The sequence below is a fragment of the Panthera tigris genome, chromosome B2, assembly GCF_018350195.1.
Source record: "Panthera tigris isolate Pti1 chromosome B2, P.tigris_Pti1_mat1.1, whole genome shotgun sequence".
NCBI classification, from domain to species: domain Eukaryota; kingdom Metazoa; phylum Chordata; class Mammalia; order Carnivora; family Felidae; genus Panthera; species Panthera tigris.
Genome location: NC_056664.1, coordinates 124,626,529 through 124,650,839, shown reverse-complemented (window position 1 = coordinate 124,650,839; position 24,311 = coordinate 124,626,529). Strand labels below are relative to the sequence as shown.

Below are 24,311 nucleotides of genomic sequence, written 5' to 3'. Positions count from 1 at the left end.
AGGAAGCAGAAAGGCTGAGAACTGAACAAAGTAGCTTACTCCAGAGCCCACATGCTTAGTCGTGACATGGACGACCTTCCTGGAGTCTAAGATCAATTCTCTTTTAGCTGATTAATCTCTCTGAACAACAAAAGTGAAATTCTGGGCAAACCTCTCTCTTTAATCATTCTCTTTAATCTGCTGTTCCTTTCAAATAACTAACCATCGCTTATTTTTGGCTCAAAGTCTTATTAGAAGACTTTCCTTGATTCCTTAATACTGTCTAACACTTGTACCTTCCCGGTGAATAAACAGTTGACCCTTGAACAACCCAGGTTGAACTACATGGGTCCTCTTATAAATAACCAGATTTGTTTAAATAAATACAATACAGTATTATAAATGTATTTCCTCTCCCTTATTATTTTCTTTATAATATTATCTTTTCTCTACCTTATTCAATGTAAGAATACAGTATACAATACATATGATATATAAAATATGCGTTAATCAACTATTTATTTATGTTATCGGTAAGGCTTCTGGTCAGTAGGAGACTATTAGTAGTTAAGCATTTAGGGAGTCAAAAGTTGTATGTGGATTTTCGACTGCACAGGGGATCAGTGCCCTTAACCCCTATGTTGTTCAAGAGTGAACTGTAATTAATTGATATTTTTTTAAAGCCAAAGAGTAATCAAGCATGTTTTCCATTTTACTAGGAGGCCATAAAATAAAAGTCTGAGCTTACAGTTTTAAGGAAGAAATACATAGTGGGTACCAATACTGGGTATGGCAGGATGCCATTCTGCTTTCCTCCCTAAAGATAAGGAAATAATCCCATTGCCTTTCAAGCGTCTAGTAGAAAGAACACCAGACTGGCTGTGACACATTTGTAAAGACCTGGGCAAAAAGGTCTATTCTGTGTGTGGAAAACAAGGAGGCTAAACTAGATCTCCCAGGTCCTTTCCGGCACCAACATTCTATGAGGCACAGGCCCCAAATTCTTTTATTTCCTTATTTCTTTAAAAGAGAACCCTCTCTCGTGTGTGTAAAGAGAGAGAAGCCGCCGCCTCCTGTTTCTCTCATCTCAAAAGCTGCCATCATGGCACGATGGATATTACAAAACGCTACAGTGCAGAACTCAAAGGCTAATGAGATCTCATTTCCAACGCTAATGGAATTTTAAAATGGAAATGTGGTCAATGTATCAGAATAGCATAAAAGTGGTCAGTCCTATCCGGAATCAAATGACAGGCTACGGATGGCCATCTAGGTCTCTCACGGCCGTGCTTCTCTTCTGAGAACACTAGTAGAGAACAAAGTGTAGCTGAAAAACCCACTCCGCCAACCTTTTAATTCAGCCGACACAGGTTATCACAGGATACTCTCTTTATAAAATCAAACCGTAATGCTAAAGATACAAAACTATGTAGTAACCAATAAAGTGTGTACTAGTTATTGACATTGAAAGCCAGGCTTGGCCACCAAAGAGCCAAGGAAAATTCTCTCCTACCCATGAATATCAAGGAATTCTAAAACGAGGCTTTCTTTTCCCCAAGCACTTGGAAACAAACCAAGATACTTCCAAGAAATTTCTTTTGTCTGCTGTGTTTCCATGTACTTATTAATATGTTTTCAGAGGCTACCACTTCCCTTTTTCCTGGTGGCAGCTAACTTTTGGAAAATGCTTCCTCTTACCGGGGCTTTATGGATTACAAATCTTTCATGTTGACCTCCCAACACTGTACAAAGCAGGCAGTTCCTGGGTCACTTTACTATCCCATAGGAAGAAAGCAAAAGAAAATCCTCTCTATTAAAGAAGGGGCTTGAACCCATGAACTATGAGACCATGACCTGAGCTGAAGTCAGACAACTGAACTGACTGAGCCACCCAGGCACCCCTAAGTAATAGCTTTTTTTTCTTACTAGAACCTAAGTATACGTTAATCATACAAACATAAGAAAATAGAGCAAAAGAAAACTTAGGGAACCACTTAGCATCCCACCATCCAGAAACAACCTCTGGTTAACAGGCCAGCAGCTCCCTTTTTACAAATGGAAGCATACTTCCATACATATTATGCTATTTTATAAAGTACCTTTGTGACTTGAAATACTAAAACTCTTTCTTATGAATTAGACATTACTCTACATACCCCTTTGAGTGGCTGCCGAGTATTCCAGCAACAACTCCCTCACACTGGTGAATCAGCCATCATCCCTGGACTCTGGGGAAGTCTTAGGATTGTTCACTTATCTTCCTCCTCCTCCCCCAAGCTAACTACAGCACTGCCTCTAACTCCTCTACACCGACTACAGAAAAGAAGCCGGAGATCATCCACAGCTCGCTCTGTGGGGCCAATACCAACCTGACAGCACGGAGAGGCGGCCAGGATGTCGTAGGTGTACATGGTGCCCAGCTGGTGCCAGCTGCCGTCCCACCGCGACTTACACTTGATGCAGATGATCTTGTGAACCCCTTCCAGGCAGTCCACGCACACTGCGTACAGGTGCATGAGTCTCCCTGTGCACAGAAGACATAATGCTGAGAGTGGCCGTTAGAAGGGATAAAAAAAGTGGGTTACCAATCAATTATAAACAAACATGTTATCATTCAGATAAAATAAGCAAAATAGGTCCTATTTATCACATATCCCCAAGATGTCCTTTTAGAATAATGATGAATACTAACTATTATCAATGGGACATATATTGGAAGTTGGTTTAATAAATATTGGCTCAATTCACTTTTCCAAAAAGAACTGACAGGTTTCCAATATGGACATCCAAACTCAAGTGATCAAGCCACAAATGCTAAAAACTAGCCAATGATGACAGAGGACTTTCTGCTCACAAGTCTGTGCGTGGCGTGGGGACTGAACCACAACGCTAGTCTGCAGTCAAGGGCTTTCATCCATCGACAGGTCCCATCATAAAAAAAGGCAAAAGTCTGTCTTGATATACTGGTGGCCCAGAATTCTACCACAGCCACGATTACTAGGTTAACTGTCTTTGTCTCCAAAACTGCTCAGCCATCACCATATTTAATTTAGGAACCAGAATTATAGCTTACTTGTAAGTGGTTATTTAAAAGGAGTTCAATGCTTTGTTATTTACTGGGCTCTTCAAAGACACAACCCCATTCTTCCATCACCTATTAACATCTAGTGCTTGAGAAAGAAGTCACCCTTGTTTACACAGAAGGGTTAGTTAGGATTCAAATCATTGGGAAAGACTGGGAATGTCCAGGATCAGCCCAGACAGTGTGTAAGAGCAACACTGTTGCTCTCACAGGGAGCTCTGCTGTGCTGAAAGCTATGGTAAGAAGAACACGTCCTCCTCCAGAATGTGCTGCTCCCTGCCATCCGCCCGCCCATGGCTCTTCACCTTTCAGAGGTTAGGGCCAGCCTGCTCCTTACCTGTTGGAGGGTCGGGGGTAATACAGTACTTACAGAGACACTTTTCATTGCATTTGCTTACAAGGCTCTCACTTCCTCCGTGAGGGTAGGAACACGTCTACACGCATGCGCACACACACACACACACACACACACACACACACACACACACTGTTCTCAGGACTATCTAATTTTCACCTTTCTCCACCCATTCCCTGATAGGTTCCCTTCAGACATGGTCCTGGGCTCTGCCATATACTCTTCCTTTACTTTCTCTTTTCTCCCTATTCAAGAGTTCTTCTAATCTTAAAATCTGAACCACCACTGTTATAAAAGAAGCTCCCCAAATGCTTATTTCTCAAGGTGCTTGCTACATAGACCTCTCCAGCGAAGAGTCCCAACACCCCTTCAAACCCAAAACACACCAATGTCCTCATCGTCTTTCCCCTAAGACAAGTCCCCTTCCCAACGTTCTCCACTCCCGTCCTTGACAGCATCATTTATCTGGTCTAGAGCCAAAGTGAGCTAACAGGGATGCATTCTCATCCTCTATAGTCAAGCTGCCCCCCAAGCTCCAATTTTTCCTTTAAAATAATCTCCTGTAGGTATATATTCCTACCTTTCAGTTCCCACTGTTAGCACCCAACAGTCTCTCATCTCCTGCCATCTAGACCAGAGATAGAAGTTCTACCTCCCTTAAAAAAAAAAAAAAAAAAAAAAAGAAGTTCCACCTCCCTATAGATAGGTTCCACCCCTTTTGAACAATTTTTTCCCCAACCGATCATCTACTCTCAAAAAAAACAACTCTTGGGGCGCCTGGGTGGCTCAGTTGGTTGAGCGTCTGACTTTGGCTCAGGTCATGATCTCACAATTCGTGAGTTCGAGCCCCGCGTCAGGCTCTGTGCTGACAACTCAGAGCCTGGAGCCTGCTTCGCATTCTGTTGTCTCCCTCTCTCTCTGCTCCTCCCCTGCTCGTGCTCTGTCTGTCTGTCTGTCTCTCTCTCTCTCTCAAAAAATAAACATTTAAAAAAATGGTTTTTTTACACTCTTCAGTTCTTAAAGAACATGGCAAAGCTCTTGTTATGGCTCAAAAGGACACCCACAATCTATTGTCCACCTGACCTACTCATTGTCCACTGCAGAACCTCTACCCTAACCAACGTGTTTTCTCCAGTTCTGTCTCCCGACTTTTTAACCACCATTCCTCTGCTCATGTTGCTCCCTGTCCTTATCAGCAAAGACCTTATGTGAGCAGACCCTCTGCTTATCAAAATCCAGCCCACCTTCTGACATCTGCCTTCACGCTGCCTCCTGTGACTACGCAGGCCAAAGTGGCCCCTTCCTTACTGTAGGCAACTACAGGATGCCTAACGTACATCATATCCAGGTGTTATTAACTCCACAGGTGGTACTAGTGTCTTCATTCTGGTAAAGTTAATTACATTTTTATAAAAACATCTTACATCCTGGGGGCACCTGGGTGGCTCAGCTGGTTGGGCGTCCAACTTCAGCTCAGGTCATGAATTCACAGTTCGGCAGTTCAAGCCCTGCATCGGGCTCTGGTGGTGCGGGGCCTGCTTGGGATTCTCTCTCCCTCTCTTTGCCCCTTCCCCACCTGCACATACTCTCTCTCTCTCCTCTCTCTCTCTCTCTCTCTCAAAATAAATAAATAAACTTTAAAAAAAAAACAACATTGCATCCTAAGATTATAAATTGGTGAAAAGCAAGAACTGATAGTACCCAGCACATGTATGAAATTCATAAAACGGACTCACTGACGAATGGGTTAAGCGAAAAGAATCCATCACAAATAGAAGAACACTCCTCTCATGTACACCGAACACCTGTACTCTCATTCATCTTCAGAAAGAGTATTTCCAGTCTTAAAACGAAGTGAAAGTAGTTTCCACCTACTTCCCTCTAAAATTATCCCCGACCAGTATAAAGAATGAGAAACAAAACACAAACTCCATTTTCCAGGAAACTATGAGATACCTGCAAACCTGAACCAAAATAAGAGCTCAGAAGCTGGATGAAGGCATTTTAAATGGTTTAGCTCTGGAAGCAGCCAGCATGCACAGGGAGGACTGGGATGAGGTGCTGAGAGGAAAACAGTGTGGGATAGACAAGTAGCCATTCTGTGCAACTTTTTCCACCAAATCACCCCCAAACCTGGGCTAGCCTTACGACTTATTTTGAAGAACACAACGTGACGGAAGTGATGAGACTCAGTTCCACGCTTATGCCTCTGGAGAGAGACTGCAGCCCCCACACTCACCCCCACTGAATGCAGGAAAGAGCCCAGCCCAGCCCTACCGGAAGACAGAAGACTACACAGAACAAGGAGGAGGGTAGAGCCATTCAGTCCGGCTGAGGCTCCCCAGGCCAGCCAGTCTGCCAACTGTCAGACCCGTGTCAGGGGCCATCCTAACCAACCCCCCCACAGAACGGTGACAAATCAGAAATCATCACTGTTTTAAAACACTCAGTGGGGGAGTAATTTGCCTTTAACAAAGGTTAAAAGACATTCGGGATGAGGTGAAGCTCTGGAAAAGGAAGGGGGCGGGGCTCCCCCTGCAACTTCATTTCCTCCTCCTCGGATGAGAAAGTTAGAACAAGAAACTGCATCCATGAAACAAGAACAAGATGCTATTAAAAAGAGCTCTTGGAAATTATAATTCATATTTACATAACAGAAATCTTAAACTCAGTAAAAATACTGGAATATAAAGTTCAAGAAATCTTCCAGAAGGCAAGATAAAGAGATAAACAATAGGCTCAATGTGTATATAATAGAACAAAAAAAAGGGATCAATTTTAAGAGGTCCAATATCTGACTAACAGTTGCACGGGTTTTTTTTTTTTTTTTTTTTTCCCCTTAAATGAAAGAAAAAATCTTCAGAGAAATAAATTAGAAGAAAATTCCCCCAAACTAAAGACTGTAAGTTTACACAGTCAAATGTTTCACAACGAACTGGGGGGTGGGGGGAACAAGTGACGGTGAAACTTCAGAACACTAGGGATAAAGAGGAAATCTTAAAACCTTCAGGGGATAGAAGGGGAGAACAAAGGGACAGGAATAAGACTACTATTTGACTTCTCAACAGTGACACTGGAAGACAGGAGACAGTGAAGAAATGCCTTCAAAATCCTAAAGGGGGAATATTTATAACTTGGAAGACTTATGCCCAGTCAGACAGCAATCAAGTATGAAGATAGAATCAAGATCTTATCAGACTTTCAAAGTCAGAAAATACCTATTCCCACGCTTCCTTTCTCAGAAAGCTCCTGGGGATGTTTCTTAACAAACCGGGGGAATAAACCAAGAAAAAAGAAAACACGGGATCTAGGAAAACAGAAGATTAAAAAAAAAAAAAAAGAAGAGAAAAGCAAATAAAGAATTCCTGGAAGGGCAGCTATGTAGTACAGCCAGTAATGAGTGCACCAGGACAGACAGGAGCAGGGAGACGAAAGGCTCCGTGAAGGAGATTTCTGCAAAAGGAAATTTATAAAATGTATGATAGGTATGTGCAAATGTTTCTGAAAGCTTTGTGAGAGCTGCTGGAAAGTGAGAACAACCAGCCATTGTTTCCAAAAAGATGAAGCCAATGAAACTGTGAAGCAACTATTAACTTGAAGAAAAACAAAAGATGTCTTAGAATATACTGTACTCTACACAGGAAATGCACCTACACTACTTACTCAACACTAAATATTTACATAATCTTAACAGTAAAAACATTAAGAATTTAACCAAGAACTGTAATAGATTATCCTGATAGAAAGTGGAAGATTTAAGAAAGCAGAGTCATCCACCTCAAAAGTAAGCCAACAGACAGTATCCAAAATTGGACATGAAGATAGCAGTTTTTAAATGATGATGGGAAAAACCTGAGAATCAGTCACGGTTGAAACGTGCTCGTCTCTGGGCACCGAAACAGCAGGCATCGATGGGAAGAAGGCGGTGGGGCTACATCGTTTCTACTACAGGCTTTGTTAGCACACTTGTTTTGAAATTTATTTTTGTTTGTTAAGTTTGTTTATTTATTTTGAGAGAAAGAGCATGCACAGGAAGGGCAGAGAGAGTGGGGGGGAGAGGGAGAGAATCCCAAGCAGGCTCTGCACTGTCACAGGCGCCCCATTTTTTAGCACGCTTTTAAAGTTACAAATGTGTTACACATCATGTATCTCACTTTTATAGAAATTCAGTAATGTAGGGCGCCTGGGTGGCTCAGTGGGGTAAGCGGCTGATCTTGATTTTGGTTCAGGTCATGATCTCACAGCTTCACAGCTGTGAAGCCCCACAGATCAAGCCCCACGTTGGGCTCCATGCTGCCGGTGTGGAGCATACTTGGGATTTACTCCCTCTGTCCCTGTCTCTCTCTCTCTCCCTCTCTCTCTCTCTCTCTCTCTCCCCCTCTCTTTGCTCTTCCCCACCTCACACATCTATGTGCATGCACTCTCTCTCAAAATAAATAAATAAAAACGTTTTTAAAAAATTCAATAATTTTACATGAATGGACAGGTTTCTCCCTGATACTGACCAACCCCCATCATTTAAGTGATAGCTGAACTATCCCTACATCCTTGAACAGTCATCCACAGCACTAAGTTCCCCCCACTCCACCACCAGGGTGATGTCTCAGCTTTCAATAACCCTCCACTTTCCTTTTGCTGCTATCAAGAAAGACTCACCTTCCATAAACTTCAAGATTGTTTCAACTAATCTAAAAACGCGTTGGTCCTCTCTGACCCCCACTTTCCCTTACTCCATCATGTTTACAAGGATCAAACCGAATACACAACGTGCTGGGCACATTAACAAAGGTTTGAAAGGCAACTGTCTTACATCAAGTGACATAATTATGCAATTCCTACTCTCAATTCCCTCCCAGTTACGGAAAACTATACACCAGGAATCCTCCGTTCACAGCAGAACCAAACACAAAGTTACCCCCCGGGGACAACAACACTTGGTAGGTACAGTGATGTCGGATTAAAGAAAGAAAACCAGCCCCACTGCCACCACCTCAATGGGCAAAGCTGAAATACTCAAGCATCCTAGCACCTGACTAAGACGAAAAGCAGCAACAGTTAAAATTAAGCCAGAACAGGGCCATCCCATCGTGTTAGCTTTTCAGCTTGTAACAAACCGAAAGCAGGCAAGGTGAATGAACACCTGTACCTTGAAGATGACACGGAACATCATATTCGATCTCATCGTGTCTCGACGGGCTCAAGAACAGAGTTCCGTCCACCAGCGGGAACTGTTCGAACACCGGGAGCGCCCGGTGGCACAGAGCACAGTTGACGACATTCCTGTGGCTGGCGCTGAGGGCCGCGAGAATGAACTTGCGCAGATCCTCGCCCTGGCCCATCTGGGCATCGTCTTCCATCCGCACGTGGAAAGTGTTCAACTTATGCCGGGGGATGTGAGTGAGCAGTTCGGACAAGTCCAGCCGCCGCAGGAACTGCACGGGCGCGTCGAAGTGGCCCCCCCTGTGCACGGATAACCCAGCCGGACTATACTCGAAGTGGGTGTTTCGGAACACGTGGCCCCCGGCCATGGCCTTCTTGTGAGGCTCCAGATGGATGGCATTCTTCAAGAATTCCCCGAGGTACCTGGAGGAGCGGGGGCCGCTGAAGTGGGCAGGGGAGAGGATGGAGTAGCCGGTGGGCGGGGACTGGCCAGGGGAGCCGCAGGGAGAGCGGGCCCCGTAGGCTGCGGCGCCGACTGCCTTCTCCTGGGAGTTCTGCCGGTCCATGGAGTGCCGCCGCGGGAGGTCGTGGCTCAGGCCTTTCTGGGGCTTGTTCGGTGGCCTGCACTTTTTTGCTTCCTCCCCTGCTTCGCCGGGGGGCCTCCCTGTGTTCTTCTCCGACCCGGACTTCTTCTTTTTCTCATCCTGCATCCGCTTCACCTGGTACCAGTCTGTGTCCTTCTTTAAGTGGCCCTGCCCGCAGCGGCAGGAGCAGAAGCGGAAGGCCAGGTCGTAGCCCTTCTTTGTCCACATGTTTTGGCGGCACTGCTTCTCGTTCCAGCTGCGGGCCCGGCCGATGCAGTTGAACTGGACGAGGATGCTGCTCTCCCACTCGTAGAAACACTGCAGGTGCATCCAGGTGCTGGAGGGGCAGTGCTCGTTGTTGCACACCACCTTCTGGTAGTCGTCCTTGTCCAGGTCCACCGGCCTGCCAAAGCTGCAGATCAGGGGCGTGGCACAAGGGGCTTCTGGGAAGAAACAGAGACAGAGAGAGAGAGAGAGAGGAGAGAGAGAGAGAGGAGAGAGAGAGAGAGAGAGAGAGGTTCAGCACGCAGGAGCTGGAATCCCAGCTGGCACCTGGTCAGAGAGCAAAGCTACCATCCCCACCTTAGCCCATTCATGCCAACAGTGCAATTTTCTGGTGTCAAGATTTCCTCCGCTGGAATAACACCAGACAGGATTAGACAACATGTACTACTCTCTTCTGGTGTTTTGCTGGGCCGAGGGAATTTATTTTCAGATGTTTGTTATCTGCTGAAAAACACACCAGTAAGTTTCAGAAAGTCCAAATCCTTCACAATGCAATTAGCCATATGTCAATACTTACAACGGTATAGTGTAGTACGAGGTTTTCCTAAGATGTGAGTGTAATGACAGGCAGTTCCAAGATTCTTTTAAAAAAGGAATCACTCTAATGAACTAGGAAATCATATGATGAAGCCACTTAGCCAACTAGTTCAGGTGATAGCTCCAAAAGGGCCCGCAAAACCCTTTTTCACAAACTTTAGGTTATCCTGAATATCACAGAAAAGCTAGAAAACAGAATTACCTCTCCCCAATTCTCTCCTAGAATGGTCTGATACCTAAGGGGAGAATGTCTGGTCAAACTAATTGTTGGTCTACACAGAATTACACCGCCAGGTCGTGAAGGAGAAAACCGGAACTCTCCTCAAGCTATCAGGACAGAAAGCAGGAACACCGAGATATTTCTGCCCTATTTAACCACATACCCCATGGGCATCCAAAAAGCCAATCAGGTCCCCCCAAAAGGAGGGAAAACTTGGTGACACAGAATAGGCTCTATTTCTTAACAAGTAAATAGGATTTACAGTGACGAATTCCACTGGATTCTGGTTACTTCAACACCCTTAATATTTTCAAAAGGCCCTTTTGGAAAGCAGTAATACTCCTAGTCGGGAACCGCTGGGCTTGATCAGGAAGGTTCTGCATGCCAAGCTTAGTTTAGACTTTATCTTTTTGTAGCTGAGAACGGTCAGTCAGAGTTCTGTTCTAGAAAGCTTACCCTGGTGGCAGTGTGGGACATGAGTCCCTGGTGGCAGTGTGGGACATGAGTGAGAGCCTGACCTACAGCAGCAGCACAGTAAGATGGCACCCGCTGCTGGGATGAGCAAACTCTGATGGACAGAGAGCACAAGAGGGGCAGGTTTGGACAAAGACAACTTGGGGCTGGCCTGATTCTGGATCTGCTGAGTTGGAAGCCTGTGTGCCACCGAGGTGGAGAAAGACAAGCCCAGAGCTCAAGTGACCTGGGGCCCGAATACAGATGTGCAGCTACACACCCATAGGTGGAGGTTAAATCCCTGGACTGAGGAGTTAGCCCAAGAGGAATGTGAGGAGAGGAAACGAATCCTGAGAGGCAACATTAAAAGGCAGGAGAAGAGTCCTCCACAGAGCCTAGTAAGGAATGAACTGAGGATTCACTGAAAGACAAGTCAGGAGAGAATTCTATCATGGCAGCTGGAAAGTTACAAGAACAGAGGACTAGGAAATCCCCCAGAGATCACTGTTTCTCAACCTCTGCACTACTGACATTTTGGACTGGGTACTTCTTTGTTGTGGGCAGTGTCCTGTGCACTGTAAGACATTTAGCAGCATTTCTGCTAGGTGCCAGGAACACCACCCTCCTCAACTGTGATGCCCCAAAATGTCTCCAGACACTGCCAGCTATCCCCTGGGTGGGCAGAGGGGAAAAAAAACTGCCCCTCGTTGGAAACTACTGGGTAACTTAAAGACTGAAAAGTCCTCACCAGAATGGTCAGTAAGCCAGTCAGTGACATCTTAGCAAGAACAGTTCCAGTGGGATGACAGGGGACAGATCAGAGGTGGATGGTGAAGAGTAGATGGTGAGGTAAAATAGTAGTACAGATGACCTTCCAGAAAACTCTTCCCAGAAGTACAACTGTAGAAGAAAGGGAAAAGAATGGGAAGAGGCCAGTAAGAGTAGGGACCTAAACATGTATATCTACTCAGGGAACGAATGCCAAAAATTCAGGATAGCTTTAACAGTAGGAGAGGCAATGAGCTCTGCAACTGCGTCACTCAAAGCCCTTCCCGACCTCACCCCCGCCCACTGGATCACAAATACAGCACTCCACCAGCATAGGTGATGGCACCCATACAGCCTATGGCACTCGTGTGTTACAATCTTCCCCTTCGGCGTGGAACTCCGGGCGTCGGTCAAAGGCCCTACCCAACTTGTCTACCTCCATTCCTTTGATCACTGTGGTTCCCCCATCTACCACCTAGGAGCCCACAATCCTTAATCTTCATTTGTCCAAATCCTACCGGCCTAGTGTAGCAATTCACAGCATGGACTCTCAACCAGACTGCCCGAGCTAGAATCCCAGCAGTACCACTGCTGAGCTGCGTGCTCCCGGACAAGTCACTTCTGTCTTAATTTCCTGTACAGGGGCACCTGGGTGGCTCAGTCGGTTGAGCGCCTGACTTTGGCTCAGGTCATGATCTCACAGCTCTGTGGGTTCGAGCCCCACATTGGGCTCTGTGCTGACGGCTCAGAGCCTGGAGCCTGCTTCGGATTCTGTGTCTCCCTCTCTCTGCCCCTAACCCACTTGCATTCTGTCTCTGTCTCTCTCAAAAATAAATAAACATTAAAAAAAATTTTAAAAAAAAATTTCCTGTACGGAATGCAGGTAACAACTGAATGTACTTTATATGGTTGTTGTAAGGACAAAATATACCAACACACGAGTGGCACTTAGAGCAGGGCCTGGCACATAGAAAACCTTCTCCCTTTCCTCCCATCCTTCAAGGCCCACCTCTAGACACTGATTTCACCAGAACCACCCCCTCCCGACCACAGTCTGGTCTGAACCTTACTTGAGTCCCCACTGTGGTCCCACCAGGTGATAACTTCAGACAGGATGCCTCTTCCCTCTGTGTTCCTGGCATCACTAGGCCTAGGCCTTGCACACATCCTGTGCTAATGAAGCTGCATTAAAATGACACTGGCAAAAGAAACCCAACCCGACAAGCAGAGAAGGAAGAGAGCAAGCCGAAATCCTACACAGAGAGAAAGGCCTAGTACTGAAGCACACTGAGATGAAGTAGAAAAATGGTCTGTAAACTGGGCAAAATTAACTGCAGTCCCCTGGGCTGTGACCTTTAGTGTCCTTTAAAATGTTAATTAGTCAATTAAACAAAGTTCAGTTGCTTTTATCTATCCTTCAGAGAAACAGCTTTGGAGAGAATGCCTCTGAAATGTAATAGCAGTAGCCAAAGTGATATTAACCCAGGACGAAAGAAATCAAAGAATGGCCTAACTATACCTTGGCATTCACAACATCCAAAGTTTTAAATCTTAAATGCCAAGACTGGCTTGATATTTCTCTTTAAAGTATTTCCACATTAAAGAAGGTAGATTAAGAGGAGAAAAGTCCTATTTACATATTTGTCGAAAAGCCGCAAATACATCACGGAAGCAATTTTGAGCCCTGCCTACGAACCGGGTCTTTGGAGCTGGGAGAAGCAGCAACTCGCGCGGAGCGCTCTGGCAGAAAGGTGTGTGTGGATCAGAGGAGGCCGGACAACTCCCCTCTTGCCCATCACTGCCCCACCCCGACCGCAGCCGTGCTCGCCCACAATCTCCCCTCCGCGGCTCTGCCACGAAGAGACCCCCGCTCCAACCTGCCGGCGCACTCGTTTACATCTCAGCCACTCCGATGTGGCCCTTTGTGGCTGGGCCTCCAAAACAAAGACAAGGGCTTGAGACCAAACATTACACACCGCCAGCCCCACGGCAAGGCTCCAGGGACCAGGGTGAGTACCAGGGTGAGACTCGGGTCCTGCGCGAGGACTTGGGACAGGCTTCTCACATCTCACGCAGCCTTCCGATGAAGCCACGGAGGGCTGGCGTCTGTGTGCAGACACGATTTCCTTCTAGGCTTGGTTCAGACTTGCCCTCTCCCTCCCACTGTCCACACTGGAAAGGCAGCTGGGAACGATGCGCGAGGGGGTTGGGTGACTAGCTGTTTGACGTGCGGCAGTTTCCTGCTTCCTCCTCTGTAAAGAGAGAACAAAGATGCTTGCCCTCATTCACGCTAAAACGTATGTGGAGGCTCTCTCCGCAGTTCTGCCACAACTCTTCCTGCTACCTCCACCGTCACTGGATACCTGTGCCTCTGGCTCCACAACTCAACGCAAACTGCTCCAATATATTGCCTACTTTTCTTACCTAATGTTTTGGACCCACAAAAGGGGTTCAGAACGTAAGGAAATGAAATGAGGCCATGTCTCTTTTTCAATCTCCAGAGTTTTACAGGTAACTAAAACAGACAGGGAAAGATTTCAGAACTCTAACAAATAGCACAGTGTTCAAATCGCACCCATAACAAATGACAGTGTTATAGACATGCACTGGATTGCTTCCTGAAAGTGGTCTCTAAATTTACAAAATTCCTAGCTCTTAAGAATTGGAGTTCCTGGGGCACCTGGGTGGCTCAGTTGGTGGAGTATCCGACTTTCGCTCAGGTCATGATCTCAGTTTGTGGATTTGAGCCCCACATCGGGCTCTGTGCTGATATCTCTGAGCCTGGAGCCTGCTTCGGATTCTGTGTCACCCTCTCTCTCTCTGCCCCTCCCCTGCTCATGCTCTATCAATAATAAATAAACGTTAAAATTTTTTTAAAAAAAGGAGTTCCATAAAGGTGAAGGTATAAATATACTACAGACTGATCTGATACAACTGAATCTTTAATGGGAGAGAGGGAAGAAGGGACCCCACCCCCCGTTCAGTGAGGGCCCAAGCCACGTACATTCCTCAGGACATCAGTCTAAAGCTGAGACAGTCTGATGGACAAGGAATACGGGGCACTGTTCCTTCATGCAGTCAACATTGCTTTTACACGATGTATATAAACCCTCCAGTGCGTTTTTACCGCTTCATCATCAGATACTTAGGACTCAGCTGCAATTTCTCCCTGCCCAAGTGAAAATAATCAGGGATCACCTCATTCTGGGCAAAAATCTCAAGTAGTTTCAAGTCTCGACAATGAACTAGCTAGGTGACATCACTTGGGTAAAGTCTGTCACTCTTCCCAGCCTTCTCATCTGGTATCCCGTCTCCCACCCCCCACCCGAGGCAGGTCTCTGTGCTCCCACACCTATTAAAAGAGAAGGATCTGACGGTAGTCATCTACGCTGGCTGCCCAACAAACCCAAACCCCTCGACACACCCATCCACACTAACTGGAGCCCCATAAACCAGACAGACATTGCCATTGTCAGCTTTTCAACTGTAAAATTAAATGTTTCATCCCTCTTAAAATAGTTGCAAGCATCACAAACAGGTGGGGAGTTCAGTGGGGCAGCGGGGTGAGTGAGGAGGGTCTTCTGAAGTCACACAAGGCTCTCCAGGCAAAATCTAAGGTAGGGACTTGGTCACATGCATCGGTGTAAGCCCACTACTATGAAAATCATACTGTTTAATAAACGTCTTGGTGAAGGAAAGCACGGCCCAACCAGATTTAGTACTCTGTGGTGACAGAAGAGCTGAAGGACGGGGAAGGGGTGAGGGGTGAACCCTTGGGGCTCACTGTTCTTAACAGGCCTCCCAGACTCATCCCGGGACTCCAATTTCAAGGTACAGCCTGGCCCTCACCCTCACTTCTACAAACTTCCCATAATCTATTCTACCCTCTTTCAGTATGCAGTTACCAAACACAAACCGCAGGGTTTCTGAACCACTATTTTACTACACGTATCTTTTCCATACAATAATTCCTCTTCAGGGGAACACATCCCCTTGTTTTTGGAGCTAATTCCCCTCAGCGTATGAAGTTTCTGAAGCGAGGATCCTCATCTCCAGCTTCCTGAGAGGCCACAGAGATTGGTCAATGAGGACAGCGACTCTGGAGACAGCCAGCCTGGATCTGACTTCTCAGCTCTGCAATTTAATAGTTTTAAGATCTTTGGCAAATCACGTCACCTCCCTGGGCTCCTGCCTTCTTCCCTGTAGAATGGCACAAATAACAGTACCTATCTCAAAGGGGTGCCATGAGGATTAAGTGAGTTATTAAAGCAGTTCACATGGTGCCCAGTACTTATTAACCAACATTTAAATTTAAGAAATTATTAGAAGCCCTATCACTTTACATTATGTGACGTAAAAACCAAAGGACTTTGAAAGCACTTAGCGCAAAGCTACAACCAGAAAGAGACCATCCTCCTTTCTCCTTCACATAAATAAGGGCAAGAAATGCACTTCTTCCCCACAACAAAGCAGGGTGGCACGCATAAAATAATTCACTAAATGTTTACTGGCAAGTCTTGAAGAAACAGATGCAAAATTTCCTTCTTCTAACCCTTTAAAGGTGTTCTACTCCCAGTCAGACAAGTAAGTATCTTGTCTGATACTTACTTGTATCAGGGATTCATAAAGCATGGCTACATTTGATTCATGGGATGTGTCCCTGAAGAACTCCCCTAACTAAGGGAAAGGTTGTGGGGAATGTATCCTCAGAACACATAAATCTGTAGTCATTGTGTTCTATTTTTCTTTACTGTTGCTTTTTAATATCAGCATTATCTCTAATGATTTCTCAGCTGTATCTCATAAATTGACATGGCCTATCATACTATGTTTTATCACATTTCTGTTCAAAAGTTACCAATTTTCAGGGTGTTTTTCAGCACAATATTAGCACACCTGGATATTTTCAAAGATAGACTTGAAGTATGATAATCACTTTAAAATGTAATATAATATCATTATATATCATGAAATATATAAGTATATATAAATATCATTAAAATAATAAATATCATTAAAATCCTTCAAGAAGTTTATTTAAGTAGGCTCCATGCCCAATGTGGGGCTTAAACTCACAATCCTGAGACCAAGAGGCACATGCTCTACCAACTGAGCCAGCCAGGTACCCGAAAACAGTTCTATAAACAAAGAGTCCACATTCAAAAAAGAAACAAAAAAAGTTTACATAATATTGCCAAGGGTTAGTAGGTATTTCTGTTTGTAAGAAAAGGTGATGCCACTGGGTATCAAAGCATTTTTTTTATTTTTTTATAACAGCAACTATTTTTAAGTTCATTTATTTTGAGAGAGAGCGAGCACACATGCAAGAGGGGCAAAGACAAAGAGAGAGAATTCCAATCTGACAGCGCAGAGCCCAATGTGGAGCTTGAACTCTAAAACTGTGAGATCACGACCTGAGCCAAAAACCAAGAGTGGGAAGTTTAACTGACCCACCCAGGCACCCCAAAGCATTTGTATAATTCAGTTGAACTGCCAGCTTGAAAATGACATAGCTTGGTACATAATTTGGGGGAGTGGATCCACTGAAATTTTGCACATCATGTGAATCTTTTATTAATATTATTTGTCATTAGTTGGAATTTGCATAATTTAATTTGCATATAATGGGATCACACTGCACTAGGAAATAAATGAGCAGGCTGCCTTTCTTTTGCTTGGATCACAGAGGGAGCTGGACCACAGAGAAGTACACAGCATTACATGTACTGCCTGCACTCACCCTGGAGGAAAAGACAGGTTCACGAGCTCTTGGAACCAAATCACAGGATCATAAAATGGGAACACAACTCCAGGTTAAGTATGTATGTACATGCAGGAGCGTATCTGTATGTAACTGCAGAGAGACTGCCCAAGTGTTAAACTATCCCATTTCTTTTATTATTGAGGTGTAATTTACGTGCAATGTTTTTATGTTTCAAGTGCAAAACACAGGGATTCCACAATTGTATACAACTCTCAATGCTCACCACCATGGTAAGTATAGTAACCACCTGTCACCATACAAAGTTATTACAATATTATTGACTATGCTATACTTTCCATTTCCATGACTTATTTATAACTGGAAGTTTGTACCTCTTAATCCCCTTCACCAATTATACCCATTCCTTCACCCACCTCCCTTCTGGCAGCCAGTCTATTCTGGGTATTTAAGTCTATTTGGTCTTTAGATTCATTTAGTCATTCGTTTTTTAGATTCCACATATAAGTGAAATCATATGGCATTTATCTTTCTCGGACATATTTTACTTAGCATAATACCCTATAGGTCCATCCATGTTGTTGCAAATGGGAAGATCTTACCTTTTCTTATGACTACTATTCCACTATATGTATATATGCATGCATATTGCATATGCCACATCTTTATCCATTCCTCTATGGACACTTCGGTTGCTTTCACAAGTTGGCTCTTTATAAATAATGCTTCAATGAACATAGGGGTGCAGGTTATCTTTTTCAACTAGTGTTTTCATTTCCTTTGGTAAATACCCAATAATGGAAATAATGAACCATATGGTATTTCTATTTTTAATTTTCTGAGGAACCTCCATACTGTTTTGCACAGTGGTTGTACCAATTTACATTCACACCAACAGTTTTCCACATCCTTGCCAACACGTGTATTTCTTGCTTTCCTGATTCTAGCCATTCTGACAAGCATGCAGTGATATTCTCATTTTATTGCGGTTTTGGTTTGCATCTCCATGATGATTGGTGATGTTGAGCATCTTTTCATGTGTCTGTTGGCAATCTGTAGGTCTTCTTTGGAAAAAAATGTCTATTCAGGTCCTCTGTGCATTTTTTAATCGGATTGTTTGGTTTTTTGGTGTTAACTTGTGTAAGTTCTTTATATATTTTGGATATTAACCCTTTATTAGATATATCATTTGCATATATCTTCTCCCACTCAGAAGATTGCTTTTAAACAATCCCATTTCTAAAGACCCCAGAAAAGACCTCCTGTCATCCTTCAGTACTTTATTCCAATTTTAAGAATTTTCCTTGCTCTTCTGAAACACCACAGAACTTGATTATCTTGGTCAATGTGCTCTCCTTTGCCAGCACAAATATTCAAAATGTGGCCATAATCAAAACTCCTAAATTTTTTTATATGTGATACCCATTTACCACCTAAGTTACAGCATGGCATCCCCAAAATGATGGCCTATCTCTTCTCTCTTGGTGGGCCCAAAATGGTGCCTGGAGACCAAAGGCCACAGTGGAATTGGCCCTTTCCCCTTACCTCTAGATTCTGATGTGGTTCAAGGCAGGCCACCCCAGAGCTTAAGATAATCAAGGCAAAACAGACTCAAGAAGAGCTTTTTACCTCCCCCCCCCCCCCTTAAAAATTTAGACAGGGAGCCAGTACCAGGAGGAGAGGTATTACCAAAGATGACTACCACCCCTCCCCCCCCCCCACACACACACATAACAAAGATCTCTCTGCAGGGCAAACACTTGTTTACCAAACATCTGCTCTTCCCATCTTCCTGTAAATTGTCTTCCTCCCCTCTGAAGTCCCTGACTCCTATATCTACTCTCTTTTAATTCATAGTGGCATATAAACTTCAATTGCCTGTCAGAAAGCCTCTCATGTCTTCGTGTGGCTCTCATAAATATATAATTAAATTTGTTTTTCTCCTGTTAATCCGTCTTATGTCAATTTAATTATTAGGTCAGCCAAAGAATCCGGAAGGGAAGAAGGGAAAAGTTGTCCTCCCCTACAATTCCCAGTGGCCTCAGCTAAAAAGACAAATGGCTTTACCTCCTTCCTCATCTGTCCACCAAGTCCAAAACAATATAGCTGCATGATTAACTGGCAACATGGGTCATCTGCAGACCAGGTACCCATCAGAGAATACGACCCACAACTCACTGCTGCTCGGTATCTTCCAAAAGCTCAGCTGAGAGAAACAATTTTTAAGAAAGTTTTCTTGGATGATGTCCTCACGTTCCTCTAGATCAGAGTTCCTGTGGTGTGTTTTGGCCTGCAGTGTGACTTCTTAAACCAGTACAGGATTGTTTGTTACAGAATATGAGCCCAAATGCCTTTAGGTGCATCTCCTACTCTCCAGGTCTTCCAGGACTGCACTCCAGCCCTACTTCTTCGTGCCAAGACTCTGGAGGCGTCTGGGTACGACACTCCTATACTAGATAAAAGCTATCCCTCAGTGAAGCCAGGTATCACAGAGTTGGTTACCTAGCCCACACTGTTTCCTTCTCTGGACAGACTGCTTCTAATGATGTGAGCAAGCCTAGTAAATTTTTTTTTGTTGTTATTTATAAAAGGATAATTGTCATGGCCATTGCTCAGTATTTTATAGTGCTTTAGAAGTGGCTAAGTGACCGTTTTTGTTCTTTAATCTGACGGACGCTGTGGAGTACAGCACTGCTTCTGTTCGCTTCCTCCGTCTGTGTGCAAAAAATATGGAAGCCAAATTTGTGATCTACCTCTTATAATGACTCAGGACATTGGTTATTTTTCCTAATAGTATCGTCCCTGGTACTAATATTCTCATTTATTACTTACCTTCTAGCATTACATGTATTTTTGAAAACCACCTTATTTTAGGAAGAAGAATATAAGTGATCAAAAAGAATAAACCCATTCACCACCTGTTTCCTAACTTTCCAATCAGTTTTGCCTAACATATATTAAAATCTGTACCTGACAGGTGCCACGGCGCCCCTTTCCCGCCTTACCTGCCAAGGTCAACCAGAGAAGGGTGCAAAGGGAGAGGGGAGGCCTGAGTGCCCCACTGACCCCATGGGTCCCATAAAACATAGCACATTTCAGGAGGGCCATCCTCTCTGCCATGCCCTGGACTCCACTCCTCAGAGAAGCACCCTGTGGACAAGCACAAGCGCTCTCTGTCCTTGAACCACTCACCTCATCCACCGCACACATCTTCTCTACTTTCCCTTGGGTCAGCTCCCGGAGCTTCAGACCCTGCTATCCATACTCAAGCCTCCACCCATTCCCATTTCATCATTTCTCTTCTCTCAGACACAGCCAGGGCTGCTCCCGTCACTCTACTCTGCCGGCCAACCCAGGCCTCGGTCCACCTGGTCCACATATGTCCCTCCCCCCACCTCCACCCACTTGCTCCCAGCCTCACTGGTGAAACTGAGACAGTGGTGAAATGGGCTCGGACAGCTCCCAACTCTACCCTGCCTAGTCTTCCGTCAAGGGGTCCCCTCCTTGGCTCTAACCACAAAAGCTAGACTTCTTGGGCACTGGCATCCTGTGGGCCCACTCTTGTCTCCACTTGGCTCTTCTCAAGAGCATTGTCTTTACGTTCTCTGCACCCCTTCTCCTCCCTCACCTATCAAACCCGGGAATTCATGTCCTGCAAATATGAAAAGGAGAGTCCCAAATTTACCTCGGAAACTAGATCTATGGGGAGAGGCAGAAAAAGTGCAATGAACTGAGAAATGACAAGTGATAAAGATGTGGCCACATAATCTGAACCTAGTCCTGAAACACATCACCACTGACAACTAGAGGAGTCCAGCCAATTCCAATCTCATCCTCTTGGGATGGCTACTTAAGAAACATCAATGGGGGCACCTGGGTGGCTCAGTCAGTTGAGCATCTGATTTTGGCTCAGGTCATGATCTTGCAGTTGACGAGCCCGCATGGGGCTCTGTGCTGACAGCTCAGAGCCTGAAGTCTGCTTCCGATTCTGTGTCTCTCTCTCTCTCTGCCTCTCCCCTGCTCATGCTCTGTCTCTCTCTGTCTCAAAAATAAAAAAGATAAACATTAAAAAAAATTTTTTTGGGGGTGCCTGGGTGGCTCAGTTGGTTGGGCGTCCGACTTCGGCTCAGGTCATGATCTTGCGGTCCGTGAGTTCGAGCCCCGCGTCGGACTTTGTGCTGACAGCTCAGAGCCTGGAGCCTGTTTCAGATTCTGTGTCTCCCTCTCTCTCTGACCCTCCCCCATTCATGCTCTGTCTCTCTCTGTCTCAAAAATAAATAAACGTTAAAAAAAATTTTTTTTTAAATAAAAAAAAAATAAAAATAAAAAAAAATTTTTTTTTCTAATAAAAAAAAAAAGAAAAGAAACATCAAGGTTGGCCACCTGGGTGGCTCAGTCAGTTAAGTGTCTGACTTCAGCTCAGGTCATGATCTCACAGTCTGTGAGTTCGAGCCCTGTGTTGGGCTCTGTGCTGACTGCTGAGCCTGCTTTGGATTCTGTGTCTCCCTCTTTCTCTGCCCCTCCCCTGCTCACGCTCTGTCTCTCTCTCAAAAATAAACATTAAAAAAAATAAAGTAAATTTAAAAAGAAACATCAATGTTTAAAAAAAAAGTGTCAATGTAACAACTTTATGGGGAGAATAATACATTATTGAGGTTATCTGGTCTCCATTAATGGCATTAGCAATTATAATGGCAACTTGTTTTAATAAGAAAAAGTCATATTCATTGGTAAACTAACCATAGATACATGCACTCTAATATACAAGAATTAAAAGAAAAAATAAGTTTATAACAGATGTCAATTAAAATAAGGTGCGGGTTGCCTGGCTGGTTTAGTCGGTAGAGCATACGACTCTCAATCTCAGGGTTGTGAGTTCAAACCCCTCATCGGGCATGGAGCCTACAAAAGACAGACAGATAGACAGGAAGAAAGAAAGCAGGTGCACACATTCATATATGTACATGAGTTTTTCTACGAATAACTGGATATAACCTTATCCGTGTAATTTTATACACATGTACCTGTCTACATGGACTATGATTTCCAGTGGGGGGAAAAAAAAAACCTTGCACTTTACTTTTACTTGCTCTAGTGAAAACCCCAAAATGTTCTTCCATTGGAGATTTGTGGTGTTCATATATACTCACAAAAAGAAAATCGTGAAACAAAAACTAGAAAAGACAAGGGCCTTCAACTTACTATAAACCCAAACTAGTCCTCAAAAGAGAATTATGGTTTGGCTAACCAAGTCCTTTAACAATTCAGTTTTAACTTCATGATCATTGTAAGCCCCGGTCATTTGGGGCCTTGTTTACAAATGCCAGTAAACAACTGCTTACTCTCTGGGTTCCCCTTTCACGCGTCACTCTTTGAATGTTGGCCAGCTCAGCATCAGCTGCTGCAGGAACCTGTCATCATCATTTGGAACTCTGACCACATTCTCAAAGATCCTAATCAGCCCTCGCCTCCCTGCCTGGCACCAGTGCAAATTCGGGCAGCAACTTCTCCTTGCAGTGACACAGGATTTTGAGGCTTGCCAGTCTACAGGTCTACTTCATCTTTTTTCAGACACTGGAGTCAAAGATGATGAAAAATATGCAAAATGAGATCTGGAAACAGGAAATATTGATAACACTGTATGCATAGAGGTGATGATATCAGTATTTCCAGTTTCCTTTTTTGTACTCCTGGAATGAATCAATAAGTTCACGACAACCCTGAATTTCTTCCACCATCACAACTGATCATGAAAATTGTAAAAGTCTGTCATCAGCCAATATTATGGATTCGAGGCCAGATTTTTAAATCACCATGTGCTGATAAGTAGTCTTAACTCAATTCACTAGGTCTGACACACCAAAATCCTCAGAATCATTAAACAAAGAAGTCAAGGAGCCCGGGTGGCTCAGGCAGTTGAGCATCCAACTCTTGATTTGGGAATGATCCCGGGGTCACAGGATGGAGCCCTGAGTCAAGCTCTGCCCTGAGCATGGAGCCTGCTCAAAATTCTCTCTCTCTCCCTCTCCCCAGCTCATGCTCTCTCTCTCTAAAATAAAAGAATGAATGGATGAATGAATGAATGAATGAATGAATGAATGAAAGAGAAAAAAAAGTCAAATAACATGTGACAACTTGACTGTAGGTCACTAGAGATCTGGACATCTGCAAAATAAAAGTATAATAGTTATATTCTCAAAATGCTTTAAAAATTCAAACTATAAAGATAAACTTCACATAGGAAATATTTCAAAGTGATCTGGTCTCCAAATAAGTCAGTTTTTTTTTTTTAGTGGATTTACTATATATAATTGCCTAAAGAGCCTTCAAATTTTCCAAGATAGTAATCAACACACATTTGGACAAATGGATGGCTTTTAAAAATGTCATTTAATAAGGATCATGTTCTAGGAGATGTAATAAAAACACCAGGGTTTGTCTTAGGGTTAAACACTTACTACAGAAGAAAGAAAATACACTGGGGCGCCTGGGTGGCTCAGTTGGTTAAGCATCTGACTTTGGTTCAGGTCATGGTCTCGTGGTTTGTGAGTTCAAGCCCCGTGTCGGGCTCTGTGCTGACAGCTCAGAGCCTGGAGCCTGCTTCGGATTCTGTGTCTCCCTCTCTCTCTGTCCCTCCCCTGCACACACATACACACTCACTCTCTCTCTCTCTCTCTCTCTCTCTAAGAATAAACATTAAAAAAAGAAGAAAGAAAATACATAGGGTCTCTAAAATCAGCTACTTACAACTACCTGCTAATCAATCCAAGTCAATTCAAGTGTTTTTGGACACCTATTATGTGGCCAGTGCAGAGTTGAACATAGGGGATGCAAGGGGTGAATAAGATCATAAGCCATTCTTTAATATTTCCGACTACCTTATTTTTTTAAGTTTATTTATTTTGAGAGATAGAGGGAGACCTCATGAGAGTAGGGGAGGGGCAGAGAGAAAGGGAGAGAGAGAGTCCCAAGCAGGCTCCGTGGAGTCAGTGCAGGGGCTCACAAACCGTGAGATCATGACCTGAGCCGAGACCCAGAGTCAGACGCTTAACCAACTGAGCTACCCAGGCGCCCCTATCTGACACTTTTTTTGTTGAAAACTGAACACTTTAAAACTGTATGGTGGCAATTATGAAAATCAGATTCCCTCTCCTCACAAGACATGC

General features: G+C 44.2%; 1 protein-coding gene across 3 annotated transcripts in view; it reads right to left on the bottom strand.

The window, feature by feature from the left end:
• HECA (hdc homolog, cell cycle regulator) overlaps positions 1-24,311 on the bottom strand; it is a 232,788-nt gene that overhangs the window by 186,931 nt on the left and 21,546 nt on the right. Inside the window, exons 1-3 of one of the 3 annotated variants that reach the window (XM_042987232.1) lie at positions 11,404-11,679; positions 8,563-9,603; positions 2,349-2,524 (exon numbers count right to left, since the gene is read on the bottom strand). In XM_042987232.1, coding sequence (XP_042843166.1) covers positions 2,349-2,524; positions 8,563-9,490 — 1,104 coding nt within the window. In that variant the 5' untranslated portion in view covers positions 9,491-9,603; positions 11,404-11,679. Of the gene's footprint in view, positions 1-2,348; positions 2,525-8,562; positions 9,604-9,742; positions 10,665-11,403; positions 11,680-24,311 lie in introns of those variants that run through there. The other 2 variants (XM_042987233.1, XM_042987231.1) reach the window with 2 other exon arrangements.